The sequence below is a fragment of the Sceloporus occidentalis genome, unplaced genomic scaffold (genome assembly GCF_023333645.1).
Source record: "Sceloporus occidentalis isolate IW3139 unplaced genomic scaffold, rSceOcc1.0.p SCAF_4, whole genome shotgun sequence".
Lineage (NCBI taxonomy): Eukaryota > Metazoa > Chordata > Lepidosauria > Squamata > Phrynosomatidae > Sceloporus > Sceloporus occidentalis.
In genome coordinates this window covers 115,333,033-115,360,477 of record NW_028316984.1, presented here as the reverse complement: position 1 = coordinate 115,360,477, position 27,445 = coordinate 115,333,033, and the positions used below count along the sequence as shown (strand labels likewise).

Below are 27,445 nucleotides of genomic sequence, written 5' to 3'. Positions count from 1 at the left end.
AAGCATACAGGGTGTGATAATCTTCCCCCCAATCATGCTATTACCACATTTTAATCATGTTTTAATTACGCTTGCCTCCCATGTGAAAGCATCCTAAAAATCAAATCAAGAACATGTAATAACTGGGTGTCAGCATAGGTGATAACAGCATGAGTGTGTGGAAATGTCAACCTTAAAAATAATGTGTTTTCTTCTCTTCCCACTTGGTATGAGAATACATCTGTCCTGAAAAGCCTGGAAGGGTGGGGAAACCTTAATGGAAGAAGAATATATTGAAAATAATACATAGTCATATTAAACATTTGGAAATCATTTCAATACTTTTCAAGTATGTGATATAAACGCTTGAACAGCCCAGTTTATCTCAGGATAGCCACTAGGATACTCACATATCCCAGTATATAGCTAATCCTAAGACCAACAAATGTTTCACCTCCTCACAAATTGTTTTCAGACATTTGTGGTTGATCACATACATGTTATGTATGTGAACAATGCAGTTGCTAAATAAATCCATTAAATGGCATGTAAAGATAACACACTTACTTCATCTGTTCCAGGAATTAAAAAAATAATAATTTAAGTATAGAAACATTTCTGTTTTGACTAGATTTCATATAGAAGCTCTTTTATTTCCCAAGAACTTTATAGTATCATAAGGAAACCAAAGCCAGAAATACACACACACACACACACACACACACCACATTTCACTGTTCATGGAATTCATGGAGCACATGGGCTGAGCTGTTATGTCTGACCCATGAGTGTGAGTATTCATTCTGTTCAATATATGTATATCAGCTGTTATCAGTCTTGTATGTGAAGTAACTGCACATTGTGTAGTGGATACAATCAAGAGAACAGAAAACTTGCCTGGGGTTGCTATACTATAAATATTGTTTACAATGTTAAAAGTAAAGAAATAATATATATATATATATATATATATATATATATATATATATATGCCCTGTTATGTGTAAACATTTCATCTGCTCTCTAATAAAGCAGCAGAGTAACTCTAACCAGATCAGACCACTGTCTAGGAGACAGTGGGCAATGGTCTCCTTCCCCAACATAAAGAACTTCCACCAGTGGAGAGGACATCTGACCCAGAACTTCCATTCTGACCTGAAAAGAGGTCCACAGGGTATCTACCATTAAACATGTTTCTATGTCTAGAGAGCAGATGATCCCTAATTGTGCTGTTCCAGAAGTCATGATGAAGGTGGGCACAGATCTATTGAATCCTCTTCATTTACTAAATAGTTCACTGAGGTTCACTGAATGCAGTCTAGATTTTATTCTAGCTTATAAAGGATATGTCCTAAATGCTGAACTGATTTAGGTGATACGGTTCAATACCACTGAAATATCCTTTGATATTTGGGGGATAGGGGTGACCCACAGCTGATTCACTACACATCTGATACGGAACTCATTAGTCACTATTTCCATTCCCCATCCTGGGGTTAGTGTAACAAAATCTTCTCCTTTGGAGACAACTGATTTTTTCAGTGTAGAAGAAAAGGGCAAATCTGCCTCACTTCTGGATAAAGTGAGCAAGGAGGGATCAAGATCACAGATGAGCCTCTGTTTTGCATACCACATAAACCTATTTAGATTTTCACAATGATTTCTTATAATACAAATAACAACACTCCTATTAAAAAGTCAAAGTTATTAAAACTGGGAAAGTGTGAGGTTTCCCAAGAGAGCTGTCTAAATCACAGAGCTTCAAGGCTGCCTGTTAACTGTGTAATATATTATATGTATTATGAAAATGTCCTGCAGCAAACTATTAATCTTTATTCAGCATCCTATGTCTCCAGATACCCATCATCATCCAAGCATCACATTCTGACTATCACTGCAATGCTTAAGACTTAACAATCTTACACATGAGTGTAGTTAAACTTTGGCAATAAGTATGACAATAAAAGTTGATGCCTACATCAATAAAAATATTCGACTGCCCAAATAAAACATAATTAAATAGCAAACAGAATTAAGTACTGTGTTGGATTAAGCATGCTCTGCAGGCTTTTAATAACCTTTTCTTTCTGCTTGGTACATCATTTTGGCCCTTTTCAGAACTCCCATGCCACCATCACTGTGTATTCATCAAATGCATGTGGTATGTGTGTGTGTGCAGCTGTGATCACTGTTTTCATCCCTATTCTCAGTGTGTCCAGCTCCCCCTGCCCCTTGACCTCTGCATGTTCAGGGAAGTCTCTAACATGCTCCATGTGAGCTAGGACATTCCCCCGCCAACCTTTCATGAATGAAAACTGGAACAGAATGAGCTCACCTCCCCCCCACACACCGCCATGACCACTTGCTGCTGCAGAAAGAATTGTTGCAACAATTTGCTCTCTTGCAGCTTCTTAGATGGGATCCTATATGCACTTGCCAAAATACTTGGCCCTTCATTCCAAAGGAGGATGGCTGTATGCATGCATGCCCTTTTGTGCTGCCCAACACAGCAGTAATGCATTGCTTGCTTAGAACGAGGTGCCCAGTGTCAATCACATGACTAGGCACCTCGTTTTGATATCAGACAAGTGACACACTGCCACCTTTGCAAAGCATCCTATACAATTGTATGACACAAACTCACCTTGAGCCTTGCTTACTGCATCCCAGCTCCAGAGGTTCTGGAGGATATACTCTTTGTATTGCAGTTGCAAGCCTCTTGCATCTCACTCTGGTAAAATTGTAGTCACTTATTTCCTTAAACATAGAAATCTTCCTCATATTTTGAACCAAGTGAAATAAACATGGATGCTGTATCTTTTATGTTATTTTTATATATATCTTTGCTTGCAATATTTAATATAGTACTGCAGTATTTCAGTGCATTAACTTTTCTGTTGAGACTTGAAATGTGTTTCCCTGATCAATCACTTTTACCACAAAAACATTTAGACTTCAGCTTAACATTTCTAGGTCAAAACATCTGACAGTTTACTATATACATATCTGTCTACAGAAGTCATAGAGTACGTACGTATTCCAGTGTAGCTTAAGCAAAAAGTTTGGGTTGTATAATTTCCATGGTTAAAGCATCAGTTTATTAAAAGAAAGATTTGGATTTTTTCCTTCTAGGTAACACACTTATTTGACAATGGAGGGACTGTCTTCTTTGCCATTTTTATGGCTATATGGGGTAAGTACTTCCCCATCATGTACAAAATAGCAGGGGAGGAGTTTATACTTAATACAATTTGACATTTGGAATTAATTTTAATATGAATATATTCTGAAACTGACAATAAACTACGTGTTCAGGACAGGTATCTCTATACATGACTGACAATTAGTTTCTGGGCGTGGTACAAGGTGTTGGTAATTACCTCTAAAGCCTTTCATGGCTTAGGTCCAACTTACTTGAGGGAGCACCTTTCACCATACAGTCCTCCCCACACACTCAGGTCCTCTGGGAGTAATCTACTGCAGCTGGAGAAGAGCAGGCTAGCTGCTCTCTTCTGGCAGGCATTCCCTAACTGATAGATAGACTTTAAGCCTGAGGGCAGGGAACCGTCTAATTAAAAATAATTGTAAGCCGCTCTGATAGCCTTTAGAGCTGAAGGGCAGGGTATAAATACCATAAATAAATAATAAATAAATAATTGTCCCATAACATTGACATGGATCGCCTTGCTCATCCCATAATGCCTCATTTTGATATGGTTTAATTTAGAACTAATGTATGATTCTTATGAATTTTTAATGATCTTAATATTGTAGTTGTTCGTCATTCTTCTTTTTCTGAAAGAAGAGGGATGTGATATATGTTGTATGTTTCTTGAAGTCTTACATCCTCTCTCTTCATTCACCTGTTCTGTGTTACTGTGTTCCTATAAATCATTATGTGATCTTGGGAGTGGCAGGAGTTGTTTGGAAGTAGACTGACTATGTATGTGAGTATTCTGAAGCTCCAGCTTTCCAGAAGATACTGACTTTTGAATAAATGTATTTATCTGTTTGAGAAACTTGATGGAGCATTCTTCACAACATTACAGAATTGATTTTAGTAACTGAATGTATTTTATGATGTTTCACTATTTTAATTTGGGGTTAGGGAATTATGTTATTTTATTACGTTGTTAACAGATGTTATTGTGGTATTATAGGATTGTTACTTGCCTTGAACCTTTGAGGAGAGGTGGGCTATAAATAAATTATATTATTATTATTATTATTATTATTATTATTATTATTATTATTATTGCTATTTTATGTATGCAAATTATAGCCCAAAACAGTTGGGCCAAATACAGTGGCTTCTGGCTGCTTCAAGGGTGCGGTGTGCAGATGATGCACATCCCTGGAGCAGCTGGAAGCCTCTCCATGGCTGCCTAAGGTGGTCCGAGGCCGCCAGAAAAAGGAATGCAGAAAAACGCTCCTTGCCAGTTGTTCATTTGGGACTGCAACAGTGGCCTGCTTTCAGGATGTGCTGTCCAGTCTCCATGGTCCCGGGGCTGATCAGGACTTGAGTGGCCAGAGGCCACTCCAAGCCACTGGTCTGCTTTGGCCCTATGTTTATTTCAGAGGTGGGAAACTGTCAGAGGTTAGGGAGCCTCGTTGATCCTACAGAACTTAAAGAGCTGCTGCTGCTTTTGTTGCTGCTGCTGTGTGCCTTCAAGTCATTTTTGACTTATGGTGACCATAAAGAAATCATATGACAGTATTTTCTTGGCAAGATTTGCTCAGAGAGGGATTTGTCTGCCCTCCTCTGAGGCTGACAAAGTGTGACTTGCCCAAGGTCACCATTTTGTTTGATTTGTTCCCTGTTTACCAGAGTCATTACACCATGCTGACTCTTTGGAGAGGTGTGCACCATAAAAACCTCACTTGTTTGCTAACAAATATCCCCAATGCTCTCTAGGGTGCTCAGGGAAAATTTCAACACATTTTTTACTATTTTAGGCTACATTTTAGGCTTTAGTTGGTACAACACATGGCAGCCAGACTGATTATGGGTACTTCTAGAAATGACCATATAACACCGGTCTTGAAGTGCCTTCACTGGCTGCCAATTAGTTTCTGGGCAAGCTACAAGGTGTTGGAGATTACCTTTAAAGCCCCACATGGCTTGGGTCCAGAATACTTGAGGGAACGCCTTCTTCCATATTGTCCGGCCCACACTTTAAGGTCCTCTGGGAAGAATTTATTACAGCCTAAAAAGTCTAGGCTAACATCAGTTTCCCAGAGGGCCTTTTCTACTGCTGCTCCAAAATTATGGAACGACCTGCTGGAGGAGATTTGCCGCATTTCCACTCTGACAGCTTTTAAGAAAGCACTCAAGAGGAATCTCTTCTGGCAAGCCTTTCCAACTTAGTTACCCCTCCCCAGATATGGTGATATAGATATAGAAATATAGATATAGATCTGGATACGAACCTGATCTGAACATGATCACGATTATGAAAAATGCCTCCTCGTCTGCTTTTCCTCCAAATTCTAGTTGAATATTTTAATGTTTTAATAGTTTTTAATGCTTTTATACTATGACTGTTTAATCCTGTTTTGGACTTGGGAATGGGGGGTGGGTATAGGGATTGTTTTCTTCTTGGATTTTATTGTAACTTTGATGTACAGTGCACCCGCATCATATGCAGGCACGCTTTACACAGCTTTCAGAATACGCGTGCCCCATTCATTTAAATGAGGCTTGAGCATACACAGAATTTGCTTTGCACAGGGGAGTCTGGAATGGATCCCCCATGTAAAGCAAGGGTGCACTGTATTTTATTGTTGTAACTCGACTGGATTCTCTGTGATAGGATGGGCTAGAAATAAATCTTTATTATTATTATTATTATTATTATTATTATTATTTTAGACCTAGGAGAAGTTTTTTAAAAGACTTAAAATGGCCCAGGAATAGCTCAAAAACAAATTGAAATTGCTCCCCGAGAATTCATTGGGTAGCATTTGGGGGTTGGCTCATGGGGCCCCAAGGGCCCACAAAAATGGCCCTGGGCTGTATGTGGCCTAGTTTGCATCTTCAGGACAGAGCCTGGAACATTCATTTTAAGAGGAATGCCTACAATAACATGCAGAAGCCATTATTAAGTAAGCAATGATGCTCTGGAAGTCAGTATTATGGTTATGGAGAGCATCATTATAACACTGCACAGTTATAAATGGCATCAGCATGACATTGCCTTCCTTGTTAAGCGTAACAACACCCTGACCTGTTCAGGAACATGAGTGACTAGGTGATTTACTCAGTTGACATGGGAACCTTTTCACTCTGTGTCCCCTGGCTGTGGACTGCTGTAAATCATTTGCTGTCAGATTGTGAAGAAAGGCAAAATAGAATGGCTGAAAAGTGTATGGCTTGATTGTTCATTATAAGGTTTCAGAATGATTACTCTGTCTGCATATCCTGCTTACCTCTACTGAGGGCAGCACAGCAGGGAAATATACAAAGGAATAGTCCAGAGTCCGGTGCAAAGGTCACACAATACCAGTCAGTCTGTCACAACAAAGGGCAGAGGCAAGAGCGTAGTCATAAGGCAGGTCCAGGGGTCAGATAACAAGAGTCATTAATCAAGAGCAAAGAACACAGGAGCAACAAAGCTGCAAAATTGGTTGTCGGCTGCAAAGAACTTCTGCAGTTGGAAGTCTTTTAAAAGGCCTCTGCTCTCCTCTTGGCTTCCAGCCTGGAAAAACGCCTCAAAGACTCCTTGACCTGTCTTCGCTCCACAGGGCCTAGCACCTGCAGCCTAGAGTCCATAGAGTCTGTTTCTCCCTCTGTAGCTTCCAGAGCCTGCTCTGGGACTGCTGATCCAGGCAGCCTCAGATCTGCCCCTGTTTCAGCCTCCTCCATGTTTTCAGAGTCTGAGTTCTCTGACTCTGCCTCTAAATGAGGCCCAAGGCAGTCCATGACACTGAACATGTGACAAGTGTTATTGTCCAATGCTGGTGGGAGGACTGATCTTCAGTGGCATCTATGACATTGATGTGAATCTTCAGTGGAAAAAGAGTGACATTTTTAAAAAAAAATTATGCTTGGTTAGCCTGAGTCATAACACCACAAAACGAACCACACAAGTGAAGTAGCTCAACTTTCCCACATTCAGAATGAATAAACTGAATTTTAAAATTCACTGGTAAATGTAAGTTGTAGCATTTACAACTTCCCATGCAGACTCTGGGAGACTGTGGGAGCATATCTACCTCTCTGTTGACCAGATCATCAATTAAGACATTAGAGTAAGGATTCTTGACTACACAAGCACAGATGTCTAGCATCTGGTAGTTTGAAGTCCACTCTTTGTAAATATAGAACCTGAATTTGATAGCATGGCTAATAACTACCTTAAGACCTATCCTGTATGACTTTTGAAAGCATGAATGGGAAACCATACTCTTTCTGCTATTATTGGACTGCAGCTTCCCCCAGTCCTAGCTATCCTATCCAATGATGAAGGATCATGGGAGTCCCAGTTCAAAACCTTCTAGTAGGCCACAGTTGTTCAGTCTTTTAGAGTCACTTAAGGTAGAGGATATCAGTTCATGTCATTATGAATTCTATTGCTCAGTTAACAACATGAATAAAAATATGATAGATAGGATGAAGAAAGTGAAGTATGGGTTGGTTCATACATGCAAATTAATCACTTGATGAGCATACAGTGTTGGCAACATATGCATCAATGAAGTACTGTACTATAATTTTTTAAAACAAATAGAAAGAACTCTAGTATCATTTTGCATCAAATAGAATGTTTTCCCAACATGTCAGTCCATATCTATGAGTCACTACTGATATGAGGACTCTAGTAATTGGTGTGCATTTGTCAACCAGTTTGCACACCACTTTTACTTCCCCCAAAAAGTATTAAAAGTGTGTGAGGAACAGCCCTTGCTTCTCACACATTATCCAAAACCATGTGTATCAACAGGAATAGGATTAGTGCTTATATATATTAAACTGTTACAAATCAGTCTTTAATACATATAAAAACAAACAAAGCTACTATTATCAGTTTTTAAAACCAAAGCAGTTTTCATAATACTAAGCTGTAGGATGTGATGAAGCCAGATCATCCATTGGAATTGTATCATACGGATTTTCTTTGCTGTTCTGGGCTGCTGTCTCTTTGGCCATTGTAGGATTGTAGTATGACAGATCATATGGTTCAGGTGTACTGTCTAGTCGCAGAACTGCAAGATATGTTTGTTGATAGTTATTTGTAGTCTGAAATAAATATTCCTTCAAATACAAATTAAAGACAGTTTCACATGGTTAGCTTTTTCTCAAAGCACCTCTAAATATATTGTATATTATATAGCTATATGTGGGTATGGGTATGGATGTGGAACTGAATATAATTATATATCAAATTTCATACACAAATGCAAATGAGTGGATAAGCCCATTTCTGGAAAAAATCAAACAAAAATAATTAATAATGAACACCATTTTGAATTCATCCAAGAGTCCATGAATGAATTTATTACGGCACATGGCCAGCACCAAAATATAGCAAAATTACAAAACATGTAATAAAGCATCCAAGAGTCTAGAGTAGCTCAAGTTCAGTAAACCTGATTCTTCTGTTAAATGATTAACAGTACAATCCTAGCTTTGTCTACACATGAATGTAATGGGGCATACACCCAGATAAATAGGTATATATAATATTGGTATGAGTTACAAAAAATATGCCTTTTTTTCTAAAACTGAACTTTCCACGGATAAGTGAGATCAAATGTGAGCTCACAGTGCCAAAATAATTCATTGTATATTTCTTTTCCCCTTCTATAACTCTTTTCTCCAAGTATTTCTCAGCCATGATCAGGTTCATATTGTCATTTGATTCTGACAGAGGGCATCTGGCAAATCAAATGAGAAATAAATTTTTCCATTCATTCTTATAGACTCTGAGGGTCAATTCTATTTGAACTGAAAGGATTTAGGAAGAAGAAAAATAATCATTTTAAGTTACTAAGAGCCAAAATGATTCTCAAAATTTCTATTTAAATTTATTGGCTACTTTTAATGTTTAGTAAGACATGTGGTCACTGACAGATTTTCAAAGTCAAGGAAATTTAATGTCCATTTGCAATTCAAAGAAGATATTTCCTTCTGGATTCCAAGAAAACATCTTCTTTGAATTGCAAATGGACATTAAATTTTCTTGACTTCAAAAATCTACCAGTGACCACATGACCAAAGGAGGAGGGCAGATAGCCCTCCCTACCATCTGAACTAAGACCAGAAACAGAAAATGCAGGCCTACGACTAACATCTTCAATTTTTTTCTCCTGTTTGGCTGATGAAGAAGCCACCGTGACTTTGAATGCTTGCAACATGTAATTGTGCATTTTGGTTGACCGAATGGAGGTATCATTGTTTGGACGTTATTGGATTTGCTATATGTCCAGCAACATAGCTACCCCTAGATGTTTAGTTTTTTTAAAATGTCATATATAGTTAGGCCCTACCCAAAGTAAAATAACCTTTGTCTGTGTCTGAGTATAAACGAAAGTGTTGATGGGTATCTCTGTTAGAGTGTTTTGCGCAGTCCGTGATGTCACTTCCCATGACTCAGCACTGGTGGGAAAATGCCTTGTCATCATGGCTGACAGTGACCCTTTGTTGTCCAGTCACTATTTAATACCACATTGTTCATTTTCTCAGGACTCTATATCCCAACAGTATAAACTAAAGTGTTGATGGGTATCTCTTTGTTTGATTTTATAGTTTCTTCTTTGCTTAATTGTCCCTGGAACCATTTGTAATTGAATTATATGGCCATTTTTTTCCTGTTAGAAATTTCAATTTCTGCTCCACAATAGATCAATTTAGTTCTGGAATTTTGTGGGTTTGTACCCATTAAAGTCCTCATTTTGCTGCTTTACTGCAGCTAATAATTGCATAGGCTATAAAACAATATATCCCCAGTATGTTAAGTAGCACAGTGTGTCTGGAATTCAAAATAATAATGCAACACTAGTCCATTTACTGCAGCTATTGTGTAAATAATGGAAGATTCTTAACAACTCAGTTCAGTAAATAATCTTCAGAGATATGTTCTGAAGCATTATTAGAAAATATTTTTGGAGAGTGTTTTATGGGTGCATTTTTTTCTATGAAGTAAAGAAAATTAAGATTAAGGTAACAACATATTTTTCGGCATGGAGTTTCCATTTACTTCATGATTTTGTGAAGTAACACTTATATTTGTATGCCTCTAATAATGGAAATCGATTCTACCAAATTTATACTTTACTTTCCTGTTTGCACAAATGGCATTGCAATTTGACCAAAGAAAAAATTTAATACATATATTATGTCAAACACCCAATCAATCAAGCTTAACTTCAAATAGCAATAAACCATTTTGTCTTGTTCAGACTATGTATAAAGTTGCAATGCTTAAATCAGCCATTAATTGGTGGTGACATGCATCACAAAGGTCTGCAGAATGTCCTATCATTTTATTTGTTATTGTTTTTTACCCATTCACTCTTTGAAGCTTTCTGTGTGTCTTTGAAAAAGTGGATGTGAAACAACAGTAAAAACATGTATGGAAATTGTTTCCCTCTTTGTACTCCTAGACTTTCCTTACAACTTCCTAAACTGTCAGTAACTCAACTAAAAGGACCACAAGGGTGTACCCTCCTTTCATATCCACTCAAAGCCAAGAACAGCCCCATCTTCCTCCTCTGAATTGCTTCCTTCCTCCTCTCCCTTTGCTACTGGTAAGCCACAATGTAGCAGCAACACCATCTCCTCCCCTGGGCTTGAAACTTGGTGGGGTGGGAAGGAGACATGGAACTGCATGGAGCATTACACTCATCCTGTTTGATTCAAGATTTCAACTGATCTGTAACTGATCTGTAACTGAAAATATAAAGAATAGTTGGGCATCGTGAGGCCCTCCAGTTGTTGTTCAGCTACAACTCTCAGTAACCATAGCCAGCATAGACAATTGTGAGTAATCTTTACAGCTGTAGATCAACAATATCATAGGATGAATGATCCCTAACCTTGCTATAATGCTTTAGTTCATACCATTATTTCATTACCTGGATCACTCCTTGTATCATCATAAAGTCTCTGATGTCCAAAAGATTCAGCTTTCCTCTTCCCACACATAAAGTACCCAACTAGGCCAATCAATGCTGATCCTAGTGCTGCTCCTACAATTGCACCAAAAACAACTGCTCCATGACTGTGGTTTTCTGTAAAAACAAAAAGCAAAATGTATGGTGAACAATTATGTAACTCTTGTAAGTATGTGGGTCAGCACAAATAGAGGTAATGTGGCTCATGTTCTGAATTGTGCAGAGCCTCATGAAAACATGCAAGAGGTTCTCCCCTTCATGAACCCATTTTCCACACAGAAGCAGTCTCAGGGGGAAGTAGGGTTGCTGTGCCGCCCCTCTTTGTCTCTGTGTTAATTTACATTTAAAATAGGCTAGTATCTTCTCCAGAAGGAATGAAAAGTTTTATATGTATAACCAACAATATGCAAACCAGGCCACATACTATAGATACAAACTGAATACAATGGCAATATGAAGAGATATATGGTACACCAGTCCAATCCTAAACCTACTGAAATGAATGAGTGACTGCCACAGTTTTTGCCCATTTTCCTTTGAATGGATGGGCTGAAAAGCCAATATGTTATTTTCATTCCATTAAAGTATTATTTTATTTGGAACACTGTTCACATTACTAACCAATCTTTCAATATATCATCATGGTAAAGCTGAGCAGATTATGATGACCTTGGGAAAGAAGCCATATGAAGTATAGTATTTTTTTTCTTACAATATGAATAGCTCAGCTTCCAAAAACCAGTTCCCAATTTTCAAGTTTCCTGCTTTTTAAAAAAAAAATCAAATAAGATGCATATGTGAAATTTCTGTGATCTAGTTATGAGCTGATATTATTCTGGAAGTACAAGGTAAATACGTACAGGAAAGTCCAGTTACCTTTTTGGTGTTCTCTTGCTTCTGCAGAACTGTCACTAAAATTGGAATGCAGACTGGTAGTTTGTGAAGTTAACCATAGCTCTGCTGTAATACTCTTACTCTTGGTTGTCAGCATTGTAATTGAAGCATTCAGAAGATTGTTAGTGGGGTGAACTGTTGTGTAATCCATCTGAGTTTTGTTAGAGGACACCATGGAGGTAAAATTGGCATTATAGGTTGCTGTGCTGTAATTATTTGATCTTGTTTCTGATGATGTCACATAAACAGTGGTTTCAGCACTTTTAGAGATTGTTGTTGACAAGTAATTGCTATTTGTGGGCATGCCTGATGGAACTGATGTACTATTGATACTTATAGCAGAGTGATTGTCACCTTCTTTAGTAAAATTCAGGTTGTGCATATTTTGTGATAACAACATGTTAAGAGAAGATGTTGGATTTATGCCACTGTTTTGAGTGCTGCTTTCCATCCCTGTAGTTTTTCTTATGCTGTCACTTATGTCTGTTGGTGATGTAACAGTTACAGGAGTTATACCAGATGTAACAGTAAATGTAGATGGATTCATAGTGGTGCTGTTTGAGTTGTTTATAGAGAATGTGGAAATATTTGCCTTGACACTGTTATTTCTGGTCCACTGTAGGCTAGCCAGCAGCAAAGTAAACATCAGTCCTTTGGAGACCATTATTTTTGTAAAGCTCATTGTTGATTTGAAGAGCCTGGAGGGAAATAATATTTTAATTTTAATTTTAGAATAGATTATTTTCAAAGATCACAAGAATTTATTGTTTTAAGGATGGAAATAATACATTCACAAATATGTTTTCAGTTCCTATACTGGTGCTTTGTTTATGGCCAAGGAGTGTCTTGTGGGTCAAGAAGTAGGTTTCCCGTGTGTCTTCTGATACATAAACAATCAGAATATTGGCTGGCATGCTAGTACAATCTCCTATGAAAAGATTTGGTTACATCCATTTCACTTATACCCAAGTACCTGATTGCCATATTTGTTCATGTTATTTAGGTTGGGCCACGTCTGCCCATGTGTGTTTCATCCTTTTCTATATGCATTATTTTGATTATGGCTTAAGAGTTCTTAGGCTACTAGCAATCTGAGGGATCTGTCCTATTACACATCAAGGTTCAGGAGAAAGGACAGCCATGCCTTGTGGCTAAGAACTGAAGTAGAATATGTTAGGCCCAAAACTACAACACCCTTGATTTTGATCTAATCCCATTTTAATAGGCTCAGTATGAGTCTCATACCATCACTAGTTTAGTGTAGATATGTGTAGCTCATAGACTGAATGAAAGAGACTCTGTCATTTCAGGCTGCTCTTCCCCCACTGCGATTGGACATTTACCACCCAAAATATATAAACAACATAAGACACAGCCTGTTTGTATTCCTTCTGTTAGGAAAGGGGAATATGGTTACCACCTCGCTTTTGATACTCCCAGTGAACTGATGCAACCAGTGGCCATATGAGCAATATATCCACCAAGAGCTTGCCATCCATAGAGTTGAGCATCTGCAATTGGCTCCATCCCAATGGTGCTGTGTGCACATTGGTACATCACCATTAAAACAGTGGGACTTGAGTCTCACAGTTTTTGGCATCTCCAGGGGGTCCAGAATGGAACCCCTGCAGATACAAAGGGCCAACTGTACTAGTACTTGGTTTGTTTTTTGATAAACTGAAGTCTCTCCTTTCAAATACCACACTCATCTATTGTAATAGCTTTTTCTCACAACTTTGCTAAAAAGAACATTTTTATTTCCTTTTTTCATGATAGCAGGGCAGTTTGCTCTTAGAGACAACTCTAATGCTTCTCAGTATTTGGGGGCTAGATGAAGAGCAGCCTATAAGAATTTATTTTCTAAATCTCTCACTTTTTTCATGGTATATCATCAGAAATTGTTTTCTGTCAGGCTGATTCCATTACTTTGCGCTTTCTGATAGCTGAGGGAGTGGGGGTGGAGGAAAAGAACAAATGTGCCAGTCACTTTTAAGATGGCATAGCTGCCTAAAGGAAGTGCAGATAGTAAGGTTTGCTGACAGACTGCAGGACCTTTTTTCAATATTTGAGAATGTTTGGAGAAGGAGGTAGGAAGCAAACCATCAAATAAGGGATCCATTCACATGCAAAATGGTGTGATTATTGCTTCATTTAGTTTCTGCATTTAATGAAATCCTTTCCTTATTTTGTGACCTTGTGGGAATTTTAATCAGACAAGTGTGATTTCTTCCAAGAGGCAGATTAATGACACTCCATTTTTCAGCATTATGGGGAGCGTGCACAGGGTTTTTAAAGTGAAAAATTATGTCATATATTCTGGTTTTTTCATTGCAAGTATCTTTATAGCCATTAAACAAGAAATGCCATTATGTATTAATAACAGCTAATCAACCTGATATTAGGTCTGATATTGTTTGGCACACAACTATTTACATAAATTATGTTGAATTCAATGGGTACAAAAAGAGGCATATGGCATATTCACTAGAAATAAAATAGAAAGAGGAGAGAGATTGGAAGTATCCTTTATTAAACTATTGGCAATCCATTTCTACTATACAGCCTCCCATAGTGCAAAATACGGTAAAGGCAAGAGGTCTCTCATGTCTTCCTCCTCCTTAACATAATTGGATGAACCACCGAAATTCCAGTAACAGCCTGCTGCTTTCTAGCTGTGACCAATTAGCCATTTCTTTCCTGGGAAGACTTCCAAGCTTCTGTGTTGCTCAAGCCACAAGATTGTACAAGCAGCATGATCAACTAGCTTCTGGCCTCTATAAATCCTAAAATGCCTATTTGGGAACCACAGTTTTCCAAAGGTGCCCAATAATAATAATAATAATAATAATAATAATAATAATAATAATAATTTATTTCTAGCCCGCCCAATCACGAAGAATTCAGGCGGGTTACAACAATAAAATACATCACATTACAATGGAGTTAAAAAAAATCAAACCCTAGACCTACCGCCCCCCCCCCCCATTCCCAGTACTAAATCAGAATTAAACAGTAATAGTATAAAAACAGTAAAAACATTAAAAACATTAAAGACATTTTTAAAAAAGGCAGAAACATAGGCGGGGAAGAATAGACAGATGAGGGGACAAATATCTCTATATCTAGGGAGGGTAACTAAGTTGGAAAGGCCTGCCGGAAGAGATCCGTCTTGAGTGCTTTCTTAAAAGCTGTCAGAGTGGAGATATGATGGATCTCCTCCAGCAGGTCGTTCCATAGTCTTGGAGCAGTAGTAGAAAAGGTCCTCTGGGAGACTGATGTTAGCCTGGATCTTTTTGGCTGTAGTAGATTTCTTCCCGAGGACCTTAGTGTGTGGGACGGACAATAGGGAGGAAGGTGTTCCCTCAAGTACTCTGGGCCCAAGCCATGTAGGGCTTTAAGGAGCCCTGGTGGTGCAGTGGTTAAATGCCTGTACTGCAGCCATTCACTCAAAACCACAAGGTTGCGAGTTCAAGACCAGCAAAAGGGCCCAAGCTCGACTCAGGCTTGCATCCTTCCAAGGTCGCTAAAATGAGTACCCAGACTGTTGGGGGCAAATTAGCTTACTTGCTAATTAGCTTACTTGCTGTTCACCGCTATGATCTTTGGAACAGCGGTATATAAATAAAACAAATTATTATTATTATTATTATTATTATTATTAATCACCAACACCTTGTACTTTGCCTGGAAACTAATAGGCAGCCAGTGCAGGGACTTCAAGACTGGTGTTATACGGTCATTCCTAGAAGTTCCCGTGATCAATCTGGCTGCCATATTTGGTACCAAATGAAGTTTCCAAACTTGGCACAAGGGTAGCCCCAAGTAGAGTGCATGACAGAAGTCCAATCAAGAGGTTACCAGTGCATGTACTACTGTTTCCAGGTCCCTCAGCTCCAAGAAGGGACGTAGTTGGCGTATCAGACAAAGCTGATAGCAGGCGCTCTTGACTGTCGCATCCACCTGAACTGTCAGTTGGAGCGACGAGTCAAGGAGGACCCCCAAGCTGCGGACAGACCCCATCCAGAACTGGCTGACATAACTCCATTCTTGGATTCGGGGTTCCTATAGCAAGTACCTCCGTCTTACCTGGATTCAGCTTGAGTCGGTTTCCCCTCATCCAGTCCATTACCGCCCCAAAACAGGAATTCAGAGGAGAGATGCCATCCTTAGTCACTGCTTCAGTCTGAGACATAGAGAAGTATATTTGGGTGTCATCAGTGTACTGATAACACCCCGCTCCATGTCTCCGGATGATCTCACCCAGTGGCTTCATGAAAGTGTTAAACAGCATTGGGTACAAAATCGTGCCTTGAGGGACGCCCAATTTGAGCTCCCTCTTGGCCAAACAACTGTCCCCAAGTGACACCATCTGGAACCTGCCCAAGAGGTAGGACCAGAACCACAGCAATGCAATGCCTCCAATACCCAACTCTCTCAGGCATTCCAGAAGGATACCATGGTCAGTTAAATCGGTTTAATAATACATGCAATAGATTCCTAATCCTGGGGTAGGCTTTTAAACTCCATTGAATCCTTCCCCGGTGCCCCTTGCAAACAATACACTTCATCTCCTCATTTTTGTTAGGATGTGCAACTACAACCCCACACCCTCCACCATCCAAAGATGGGGGAAACAGAGGAGGTATCCTATATGATTCAGCCAAAATTAAGCAGATTGATTTCAAGTCCCATTGATTTCAAAGCAACCATAAGCATGCATATGCTAAAGGGTAAGACTATGCTGGAGATAAGGCTGGTAATTTCTTGCTTCACCACATTCTGTAACTCATACCAAGCTGAAACCACTCAAAACATTCAAAAGGAGGTGCAAGATAGCCAGCAACCTGAACTTCCCTGCAATAGTGGAACCACTGTTGGCTGGCAGATTCCAAGTCAGGAGACTGGTGAGTTTGCTCTCTTTTAGAGTGATCTTTAAGGGAGCTGAACATTCTCCCTCAAGTATGTTCGGCTCCTTTAAGATTCAGACTATACCCTTGAACAGATTCATTGTCTGATTGTCATGGAAGCCCTCAGCCATCACTGAGCTGAAGAGAGAGAAGGAATTGCCAATTCTAACTACTCAGTGCTTTGAAATAAAATATATTAAAGAAAATGAAAAAAGGATGAAAAATTCACTTTATTATAGCAATAGAATTTAGTTAAAAGAGGGTGCAGCAAGTGACACAGGATAAGTGGTTTCTTCTTCACATATATCACTGTGGAATTTGCTGCCATTGGGATTTTATGATTGGAACCAACCTGGAAGGCTTTTAGAAAACTCATGAAAACTATCAGTGGCAACTACTAGTCACAATAGCTATTTGTTGCCTGCAGGATTTGTGTCCCTCTGTATCACAATTGCTGGGAAACTCAAGTAACAAAGTGAGACTTCATTCACATTCTGCTTCTGGGCTTTCCTTGGGTTTCTAGTTAGCTACTGTGTAAACAGAATGCTGGACCAAATAGGCTCTTAATCTCTTGTGGTCTCTGTGTTGGAAAAGAAACAGAAAGAAAGAAAGAAAGAGAGAGAGGGAGGGAGGGAGGGAGGGAGGGAGGGAGGGGGAGAAGGAGGAGATAAAGCTTGATATGAACTATGGGTTGGATGCAAGATCAGCTTTCTGTTCTCAGGAAGTATACTCTCATGATATTGGGTCCACGCTAAATGCATATATATGAAGAAATTGGGACTTACATTATGTTGAGGTGGGATGATGGTTTTCTACTTGTGGAGACACCCTCATTCAGATATTAGGTGTTGGGAGCTTGCTTGTCTTCCCAATGAGATTTCTAATCCCAACGGAACTGCACTTTCATTGATGTGTTTCTATGATTTGAAATATTTTTAATACACTATATCCCAGGCTATATCAACAAATGTGGCCAAGATAAGTGTACAGAAATATGTTTCCCTGCAAATATTTTGTCCACAATCAATCAAAGGAGACATCAAAGGAGAATTCAAAATTATACATTAGATATCTATTTTTGCTAGACGAAGGATGTATCCACACTGCAGAGTTAAAGCAGTTTGACACCACTTTAACTATCATGACTCTATCCTACAGTATCTTGAGATTTGTAGTTTGTAGTTTGCTGAAGTATTCATTTTGGTCTGATTCATATGGATTTGGTGCCTTACCAAACTACAAATCCCAGGATTCTATAGTATTGAGTATGACAGTTAAAATGGTGTCATACTGCTTTAATCCTGCTGCATAGATACACCCAGATATTTACCAATTATAATTTATCCTAAATATCGCTGCAGTTCTGGCTAACACAAAACATTATTCGCCTGAATTTTTTACCCATTAAGTGCAATATTTAATATATAATTAATTGCTTATTTTGGGTTATAAATATATGAATGTACAAAAGCATTCATCATATTCTTTGACCACATTTTTTCAGGTATAATTGATATTTATAAAACCACAGAAAGCACAAATAAATCATTAAGTGCACTTTTAGCAAGATATTTCCTTTCCCCGCTTAGCCATGCTTGTTGTTTTATTCTCTGACACTACCCACTTTTCTATCAATAGACATTTCATTACTGAACAAAGTGGGTTTTGTCATATTCTTTTTGTTGTTGTTTCACCTTGGCTGTAATTTGATACCCCCAGGAGAAATTACCAAAAGTTCACTTAACTCAAGCTTCCATTTACCAAGCACAATAATAAAATTGCTGTACTCACAACACAAAAGTCTTTTTGTTTGTGAAATCCCTGACACTATAATTTTCCACTTGGAAAGTAGGGCACACAGAACAGTTGAGTTTATTTTTAGTTGAGTGCTTCCAGAAATCCTTTCATGTATGATAAATAAGTGATACTTCTCTCCACCATAACATTTTGAAACATGCCCAAATGCATGCATGTGCTTTGTGGCAAAGACTGAAAAGTAGTAATCCCATGATCTGGGACTCTTTCTTACTGCAAAATCACAGTGCTGTCATTCCATTTTAACTGCCACTGAACACTGCTATAGAATCTTGGAGGTTTTTTTTTTAATCCAGGGAGACACTCTGGATTAAAATTCTAAGTAAGCCTTCCGAAACTACAAACCCCAGGAATACATAGGATGTTGCTGCAGCAGTTCAAGTGAAATTGTGTAGTATGGAAGGGCTAGGATTTCCAGATTTTTGGGCCTGACCTTGAGTCCCAAGACCTGGACCCTCTTCTCCAGCTCTCAGGGTGAGGTGAAAAATCTCAAGGCAAGAGCATTGCCTTGCAAATTACATACATCAGTGTGTCCTTTGCTCTCTGTTGCTATTTTGAAGCAATTACTCTAGCTAGTTCATGGTTCGAAGCAGAACCTGAACATCTCTCTTTGGTTGGACTACAACCCCCATCTGCTCTTAAAAGCAATGCTTGCTTAAAAACAAAGCTGGGGGAAAAACTCCCCCTCAGTTTAACGAATATCTTGGAAAACTTAATTTTCAACCAGAGAAATATTTTCACATTTGCTAGACTTGGGCTGCATCCACGCTCAAGAAATAACCCAGTTTGTAACTCTTTTCTGGCCCAAGCCTGCTATGGAATTCTGGGAGTTGGAGTTTGTTGTGGGGCCCTGGTCACTTGTGCATAAATCCAAATGCTTGAAAATATTCTCAATTAAAATTCCACCCTTGCAACCCAAAGCTAATATAAACATGAAGTGCCTTACAACAATTTCAGACTAGGGCCAAACTTGAGATATAAGCTCTATAGTGTGGAAAAACAAATCACTGAGTGTAGACACACTGAATGTGTCCTGATCAACATGCCCCTTTTTCCCTTGGTATGAATACAGAAAAAATATTTAAAGAGCATCTAAAGCACTGGGAAGGGGTGGTCTCTACTACACTAAAACATATCCTTAAACCATATGTGAGTCAGAGTTTAAATCTTCAGGGCAGTCATTCTAATCATGCATCAGCATCACTTTCGGTTCTTGTGTGAGAAAGGGAGTGGTGGCGAGAGTCAAGGAAAGAGTCAAAATCTTCTATAAAACTTTGTTCTGGGAGTAGGAAATGTTGTGTTAAAAAACAACAGGTGCTCTCATGGGGCTCTGAATCATATTGCAGGCCATAGCATATCACTTGTAAAGGCTAAACTATTACAACAATATAAATGACACAAAAAGAATGCCATTATACTCCATAATTAGTTGTTGTTGTTGTTGTTGTTGTGTGTTTTGCCCCATGAATTTTTCCTTTCTTCATTATCCCTGTTCTTAGTCAAGAATTGTACATCTGTTCTTTCCTGAATACATGTGCAACTGGAAAAGGGCATATATTTGTATGTACCTATATACTGTATATTTCTATCTTCAATCTGTGCTATTACATTCATGTGTAAATGCTAAAACCCTCACTTTATAAGATGCAGACAGTTTGATATATACTAAGCAAGATAAATATATGTATACCAGAATATCATCACTCGTGACAGTGATGATTTATATTGTATTGTATTGCTCTGTTTATACCCCCTCGTTTTTCTAAAGACAGGTGGCTTAAATATATAGTTAACATATGCTAGCATTAATCATTTTATGCAGTACTGTTTTAAATCCATTTGAAGCATGTCTACTGCCACTCACAGCTTCTCGCAGAAGATGGGGGAACATTTATGTACAAAACAGAATTTAAACTGAACACATTTCATCAGTTCCTTAGAACTTTGAAGCGATATGGCAGGTCTGTCCATTACCTGGTCAAGACAAATGTTCTCTCCCTCCCTTTGTTAAAAAAAAAAAATCCAAGATCTTGTAGCTACAGAGATATTTCACACAAAGTTTATACAGGTGAGATAGTTGAATAAAATAGAAAACCACTTACCTTTTCCACTCTGCAGTAATATTTAGGAATGTGGTGAAATAAGTCTCCTTTTTATTGGAGTGCAATTAGTTTAGCCTGCTGAAAACTGTAAAAGGAAGCAATGTAAATGTATCAGCATTGTGGTGGTCAGGAATGCATGTAGAAACAAAATTAGGTGGAGCAGTATTTCTCTGGGTGTAACAGAGCACCTGAGAACCAGAATGACCAGCTTTTCATCTGTCATTGTGGAAACATACCATTAGAGACTTCATTGAATCTGCAGGTAATTCCATTGCTCCTGGAAATAAATAGTTCTGTCAGGGGGGAAAAAGTGGGAGGATGTTTAAAATTAACAGAACTTATTTTAGGGAAGGACTGAAATGAACTGAAATGAAAATACTTATTACAATATGTATTCCAAGTCAAAATTGTGTCAGATGAGAATGAAAACAACTTCTTGTTTTGTATCATCTTTCTTTTTATAAACAAATAAATAAATCAGTGAAAGTAACTCCAAAATATATGCTGTAAGGGTTGTTATCGTTTTAGCCAATCTTTGTTGTTGTGTGCCTTGAAATCATTTCTGATTTATGGAGACTCTGTTACCCCAAATGGAGAATTGTTGGTGGTTGGAGAAAGCTCTAAGGCAAATGAACTGAGTACTTACAATTTGGTAGGACTCACATATCTCAACTTTGAAATGATGGTTTTTCAGCCCACAGATCATGATTAAGAACTATCTTAAGCCCCAGCCCTCCTCTGGATCTTTGCTTTATTCGGGTGTGGGCATGGGTACAAATAAGGGACATGGTGGCTCAGCAGTTAAGATGCTGACTCTGACAGTTGCAAGATTGGCAGTTCGAGACCCAAGCACTGCATGATGGAATGAGCTCTCATCACTAGTCCCAACTTCTGCCAATCTAGCAGTTTGAAAGCATGTAAAAGTGCAAGTAGATAAATACGTACGACATCAGTGGGAAAGTAACAGTGTTCTGTGCAGTCATGCTGGCCACATGATCACAGAGTGTCTTTAACAATGCTGGTTTTTTGGCTTAGTAAAGGAGATGAGTCCACACCTACAGTCTGATACAACTAGACATTCACATCAAAGCAAAAACCTTTACCTTTTCCTTTATGGATACAAATATAGCCATTCTGAATTTTTCATTCAGCTTCATCATCTGGGAACTAAAGTCTACAATGTGATCCAAGCAAGAAATGGTGAAATGGTCATAGTATTGGACTTAAAGTGTAGAGAAGCAAGTTCAAATTCCAGCTCAGATATGAAAGTCAATGAGGGCCTGTTAACACTAAACAGTTAAAATGCTATATTCCACTTTAGCTGATATGCTTGCATCCTGTGGAATCCTGGAATTAGCACTTTAGGGAGGAGCCCTTTTAATTCTTGACCAAAAATCTCATGTCCCTCACTAGACTACAAACCACAGGATTCCATAGGATGTTGTCATGGCAACTGAAGTGGATTATAGCACTATATTGTTGTAATATGAACGGGCCCTATGTGATCTGGGGCAGTTGCTCTCTCTCAATCAAACATGGCTCTCACAGCTATTGGGGTGATAAAAAGGGGGAAGAGAACAACATATACTGGCTTGACCTTGTCAAGTATATTCATTATATGCAACAAACCATCAAAAACATTATAACTCTCTACAACACATGGATCATGAATGCTTAATTACAGGTTAGAAAATTATGCATTTCAGTCCCAAAATGTTAACAGAACATAGGGTGACTACCACACCCACTGACTTAATGTGACCAGTCAGTTGATCTTACATAAGCACTGAACTAATAATTATGTGAAATGTTGGTGCCTGTATTAAAAGTCAATTAACTTAAATTGTTGTTGTGTGCCTTCAAGTCATTTCCAACTTATGCCAGCCCTATCAGAGAGTTTTCTTGGCATTTTTCTTGGGGGCGGGGTGCCACTCCCATCCTCTGAGCTGAGAGAGTGTAACTTGCCAAAGGTCACTCAATGGGTTTACATGGCTGATCTGCAATCTGAACCCTGATCCAAAGTCAAGTCCAACACTCAAGCCACTATACCATAATGGCTCTTAACTGAAATTAGGGGCCCTTAATATGTATTACTTACCTGACTGTTTCTTTTCAATGTTTACTGACTGATTTTGTTCCAAAACCCCATAAAAATCAAACTTTAGACAGAAAATGAGATTTAATGTGTCATGGTCTAATATGAGTGCTCAATGGATCAACTGAAATAATTTGTCCTAAATGGAAACACCCTTTTGATAAAATCTTTGGTTTTGTAATTAATTCATTATTGTTAATGCCAACTAGAAGAGACTAACTGAACCAAGGGAACTAAAATAAATGCTGGGTTAACTAGTTCCACTTGATATAATAGGTCAATTCTAATGGGAAATAGTCGTTATATTTAGACCTTGAGTCATCTAAAAAGAAATGAAAGTACACACCAGACAAAATTGTGACTAATTAGCTATCATGAATACAAAACAGTTACCTAGACTGCATCTGCACTGCGAAAATAATCCAGTTTGACACCATTTAAACTGTCATGACTCAATACTATGGGATTCTGGGAACTGTAGTTCGGAATTATTTCAGAGCTCTCTAAGGTTAAATGTCTCACAAAACTACAATTCCCATAATTCCATAGCCTTTAGTCATGGCAGTTAAAGTGGTGCCAAACTGGATTTTTTCTGCAGTGTGGATCCAGTTTCAGTCCTAACCCTTTTGTATTAACGATCACTACTTAGTCACAATTTTGACACCATTGCCACAGTCATAACTCACCTCCCTCAACCTACTTGGCTAGGCAGAACTTTATGGGGAGAAGGGTCATTCTACCAACAATCACAGCATGGTTGAATAATGTTGCCATCAGGTTTTGGGGGGTTGGGCCAAAAGAAATACTCAGTTTAGTACTTAGTTAAGCATGAGGTGATGCAGGATTCCAGCCATTTCCTTCAATTGTGGATTCTTATTTAGTTAGAGCAGCACTAGCAATGCAGAAGGTGGAGGTACAGCTAGCAAGAAATGAAGAGAACACAAAACAACAGCAGAAAAACTAAAGTAGGGGGGAGGGGGGCTCCAAACAAAAATCTTAAGACTAAGAACAACAGCCTCTGGCATTTCTTAGCTGAAAGCCAGTTTCTGAGTTTCTCATTTAAATCTGTGAGCTAGAGAATTGAAGGGTCTAATTCTACTAAATCATGCTTTGAGATCTTTCAAGTCATTTGCATTTCCAATCCAAAAAAATTGCTATCATTTAAACATCACAGATGTTGTTGTATTGCTGGACACTATAAAGGTTTGCATTACAAAAAAAATCGCTCAAAGTATCAATAAACCTGTGAGAAGGGGATGTTTCATTCTTTTTTCCTTAGTTTTCACCATCAGCGCTGTGCATTAATCTGGGCACATCTTTGTGGTACAGTTGAAATGCAAACAGCTCTTTGTATTTAAAAAAATGTTTACTAGTGAGTTGTTTTTACTTGAGAACCTTACAAAATTAAACTTTTGAAGTAATAAATCAACAAAGGATGCTGATGTTAACACACAATGAATGTTTATACATTAACAGCCACAGTGTTCTTAGAGTTTTGGAAAAGACGAAGAGCAGTGTTAACCTATGATTGGGATCTCATCGACTGGGAAGATGAAGAGGTAAGTTTCATAAAACATGATTTACGATAGCAATTTTAATATCCGCATCCATTTAGTTTTAAGATTGCTGCAGTTATCTGATGGCTTGTTTGGATTATTAGTGCTTTGCATGACAGCTGAGATCAGTTTGATGACATTGGTACCTAATCATTTGAACACGTCTGCATTTAGACTTCTCAGCTATGACAATAACTGGAAAGCATAGAAACTTCCATTGTTATGACAAGTTGTATAAGTGTATTAGCCCACAGTCCTTAGATCTTAGAAGTGTACTTTTAAGCATAATGAATAAACAGGTTTGTGAAGAAAGAAGCTGCACTGAAATCAATGGCCTAAAGCCAATGACAGGCTGGCATTGATGTTCTGGAGTAATTAAATGTCTTCCTGTCCTCTCACTCTGAAGACATTTTCATCACTGAAGGCAATTTCCCAATCTTCCAAAGAACATTTTGGGAATGAGGAAGGGGAGATTGAGGAAGGGATGGACACTAGTTCTTCAGGAGACTACCTCTGGATTCTGCTGATGGAAGCAGTTTCATCAACCTGGCTGTATCTGATTGGATTTAGGCCATTGGGATCTAATTCCACGCAGAAGAGTTAGCACTGGGATGATGGTATATTGGATTTATAGATATCACATTTCTTTTGGGGATTTCTTTATAATTCTAAATGTTATTCTGATTTTCTCCCTTGAAAGGGGCTCAGGGTGAGTATAACGAAATCCTGCAAATGCAAAAAACTAAACAAAAGTTAAAACACAATTTAAACACACCTGTAAAAAGAAAATACAGGACTCAACTGATTAAAACATCCCCTCCATAGTTAGCAGGGTTAATTTTCAAAGGCCCTCCTGAACAGAACGTTATTTGTGAGCCAGCAGGGAGATAACAGGAAGGGGATAAGCTTGATATCTCTTGGCAACATTTATGTGTAATTTTTCTAGAATATTTATCAACTGTGATAACGCTGACTAGTGAGCATAGAAGAAGTTGGTGGTTTCAACCAGGAAAATTAGTGGCTTCATGGTATCCATGCCACAAATGCCTTTTAGTCCAGTTAATTTATGTAGAAATGAATGTTTGGAAGGAGGTGATCAGAATAATAATAAATAAAATAAAATAAAAATTTTATTTGTATTTTCCTGCCTCTCCCTATGGATCGAGGCGGGATTACAGCCAGTATCAGTTCACAATACATCACAATTACAAATAGATAAAATCAGCTCATATAATAACACATCTCTTAAAATCACATAAATCACAATACAATTTAAAAAAGAAAACGTCCTGAGGTAGCTATATATTTGGGGTGATTTCCTCTACAGAGGGTCAGGAGGGCATGCTTGCTGGAAGAGATAGGTTTCAGCGCCTTCTTAAAGGCGTCCAGGGTGGAAATGAGGCGAATCTCTTCTGGGAGGTTATTCCAATATGTAGGGGCCATGGCTGTGAACGCTCTTTGTTGAGTAGCTGTTAATCTCACTCTGGGGTGTTCAAGTAGGAGCTTTCCAGTTGTTCTGAGGGTGTGGAGCGGATTGTGTAGGGAGAGGCGTTCCCTCAAGCAACTCGGGCCCAAGCCATGTAGGGCTTTAAAGGTAATGGCCAACACTTTGTATTGGGCTCGGAAGCTAATTGGCAGCCAGTGTAAGGATTTTAATACTGGTGTAATGTGGTCCGATCTGAGTGTTCCCGTGACCAACCTGGCTGCAGCATTTTGAACTAGCTGAACTAAAAGGGTAGCCTTGATCCTCGCACATTCAGTTACCATGTGAACTGAGCCCAACTGTGTGTGTACACTTTAATATTTGCAGACTCCTCCATGTAGAAATGGAAAATTTTCCTTTTTTCATAAACTAGAATCTAGTTGCTAAATCATGGACACAGCATAAGGGCATTTAGTTATACATCTGCAGAAGCCAACAGGGTAGCACACAGGAAAGTGAGGAAGTCAGGGATAAGGCTATTGTCTATGATTCAGTGATTTACAGAAATGGCTGGTGTTTTCCATGATCCAAATCACACTGCAGAAATTATCCAATTTGAGACTGGTTTAAGTGTCCAAGCTCAGTGCTGGGAAATCCTAGGAGCATGGTATCAGCTCTCTCTGACAGAGAAGGTTAAATGTCTCACAAAACTACAGTTCCCAGAATTCCGTAGCATTGAGCCAATGCAGTTAAAGTGGTCTCAAACTGGATTATTTCTGCAGTGTCTTTTGGACTCATGTCAGTGGTGCAGTCAATTCATTTCAAATTTTAAGGGCATTATCCAAGGTACTGAACTAGAATGGATCTAATGCTTAAAAATGTAGGCCAGAACCCTGTTGGGGACTTGCATCTTCATATGTGAATTTATGTCTGTGGGAATTAGAACAGAGCAGTTCCATAACATCTGTATCCAGTAATGGGGTGCTGCTATTTTACTATGTAGGGGAGCCAGTGATGTGACCAATGCACAATGGGACCAATGCATAATGGAGCCAATGTTCATTGGACTCATTGTTCTGCAGTCCTATTGTGCATAGGAACACTGTTTAGGGAGTGCCAATGTGGATTGGTAGTGTCTGATGCACATCAAGACATGCTTCCCAATGTCCCATTATCCATCTTTGCAATTTGCTAACAGGGTTTCTTAGCATCTCTTTTATGTCACTAAGTATTGTTTTCATTGTACAATGAAAGTTGTTTCTGAATTATGGTGACCCTAAAATGATGCTATCATTGGGTTTTCATGGCAAGAATTGTTCAGAGGAGGTTTGTCATTGTCTATCCCTGAGGCCGAGATCATGTGGCTTGCCCAGTGGGTTTCATGGGCCGCTAATCCAATCGTGATGTCCAGAGTCACAGTCCAAACCGCTGGAGCTCATTGGCTTATGTATACATAATGTTATATAACATATACCATGACAGAGGATTCTGGCCAGTATTTTTACCTGGAACTATACAAAAGAAGTAGAAATGTTGTCAGTGCTATTCAATTGGTTAAC

The 27,445-nt window shown here is 38.6% G+C and overlaps 2 protein-coding genes across 7 annotated transcripts in view; one reads left to right on the top strand and one right to left on the bottom strand.

The window, feature by feature from the left end:
- ANO3 (anoctamin 3) overlaps positions 1 to 27,445 on the top strand; it is a 259,393-nt gene that overhangs the window by 199,693 nt on the left and 32,255 nt on the right. For all 6 annotated transcript variants that reach the window (XM_089521335.1, XM_089521336.1, XM_089521337.1 and 3 more), the window contains 2 exons: positions 3,112 to 3,172; positions 24,384 to 24,466. In XM_089521335.1, the coding sequence (XP_089377461.1) occupies positions 3,112 to 3,172; positions 24,384 to 24,466 (144 nt within the window). The remainder of the gene's footprint in view (positions 1 to 3,111; positions 3,173 to 24,383; positions 24,467 to 27,445) is intronic.
- Positions 8,036 to 12,670, bottom strand: MUC15 (mucin 15, cell surface associated). Its single transcript, XM_089521425.1, has 3 exons — positions 11,971 to 12,670; positions 11,056 to 11,211; positions 8,036 to 8,184 (listed from the first exon to the last, which is right to left on the bottom strand). The coding sequence occupies exons 1-3, from the start codon at positions 12,668 to 12,670 to the stop codon at positions 8,036 to 8,038; spliced, it is 1,005 nt and encodes a 334-aa protein (XP_089377551.1).

Bases quoted from the DNA above. Each gene is read 5' to 3' on its own strand.
- MUC15 (XM_089521425.1), bottom strand. From the start codon at position 12,670: ATGAGCTTTACAAAAATAATGGTCTCCAAAGGACTGATGTTTACTTTG. The intron at 11,212-11,970 runs GTAACTGGACTT...TTGTTTTTACAG, and splicing joins AGCAAGAGAACACCAAAAAG to AAAACCACAGTCATGGAGCA. The intron at 8,185-11,055 runs GTAATGAAATAA...CATATCTTGCAG, and splicing joins TGATACAAGGAGTGATCCAG to TTCTGCGACTAGACAGTACA.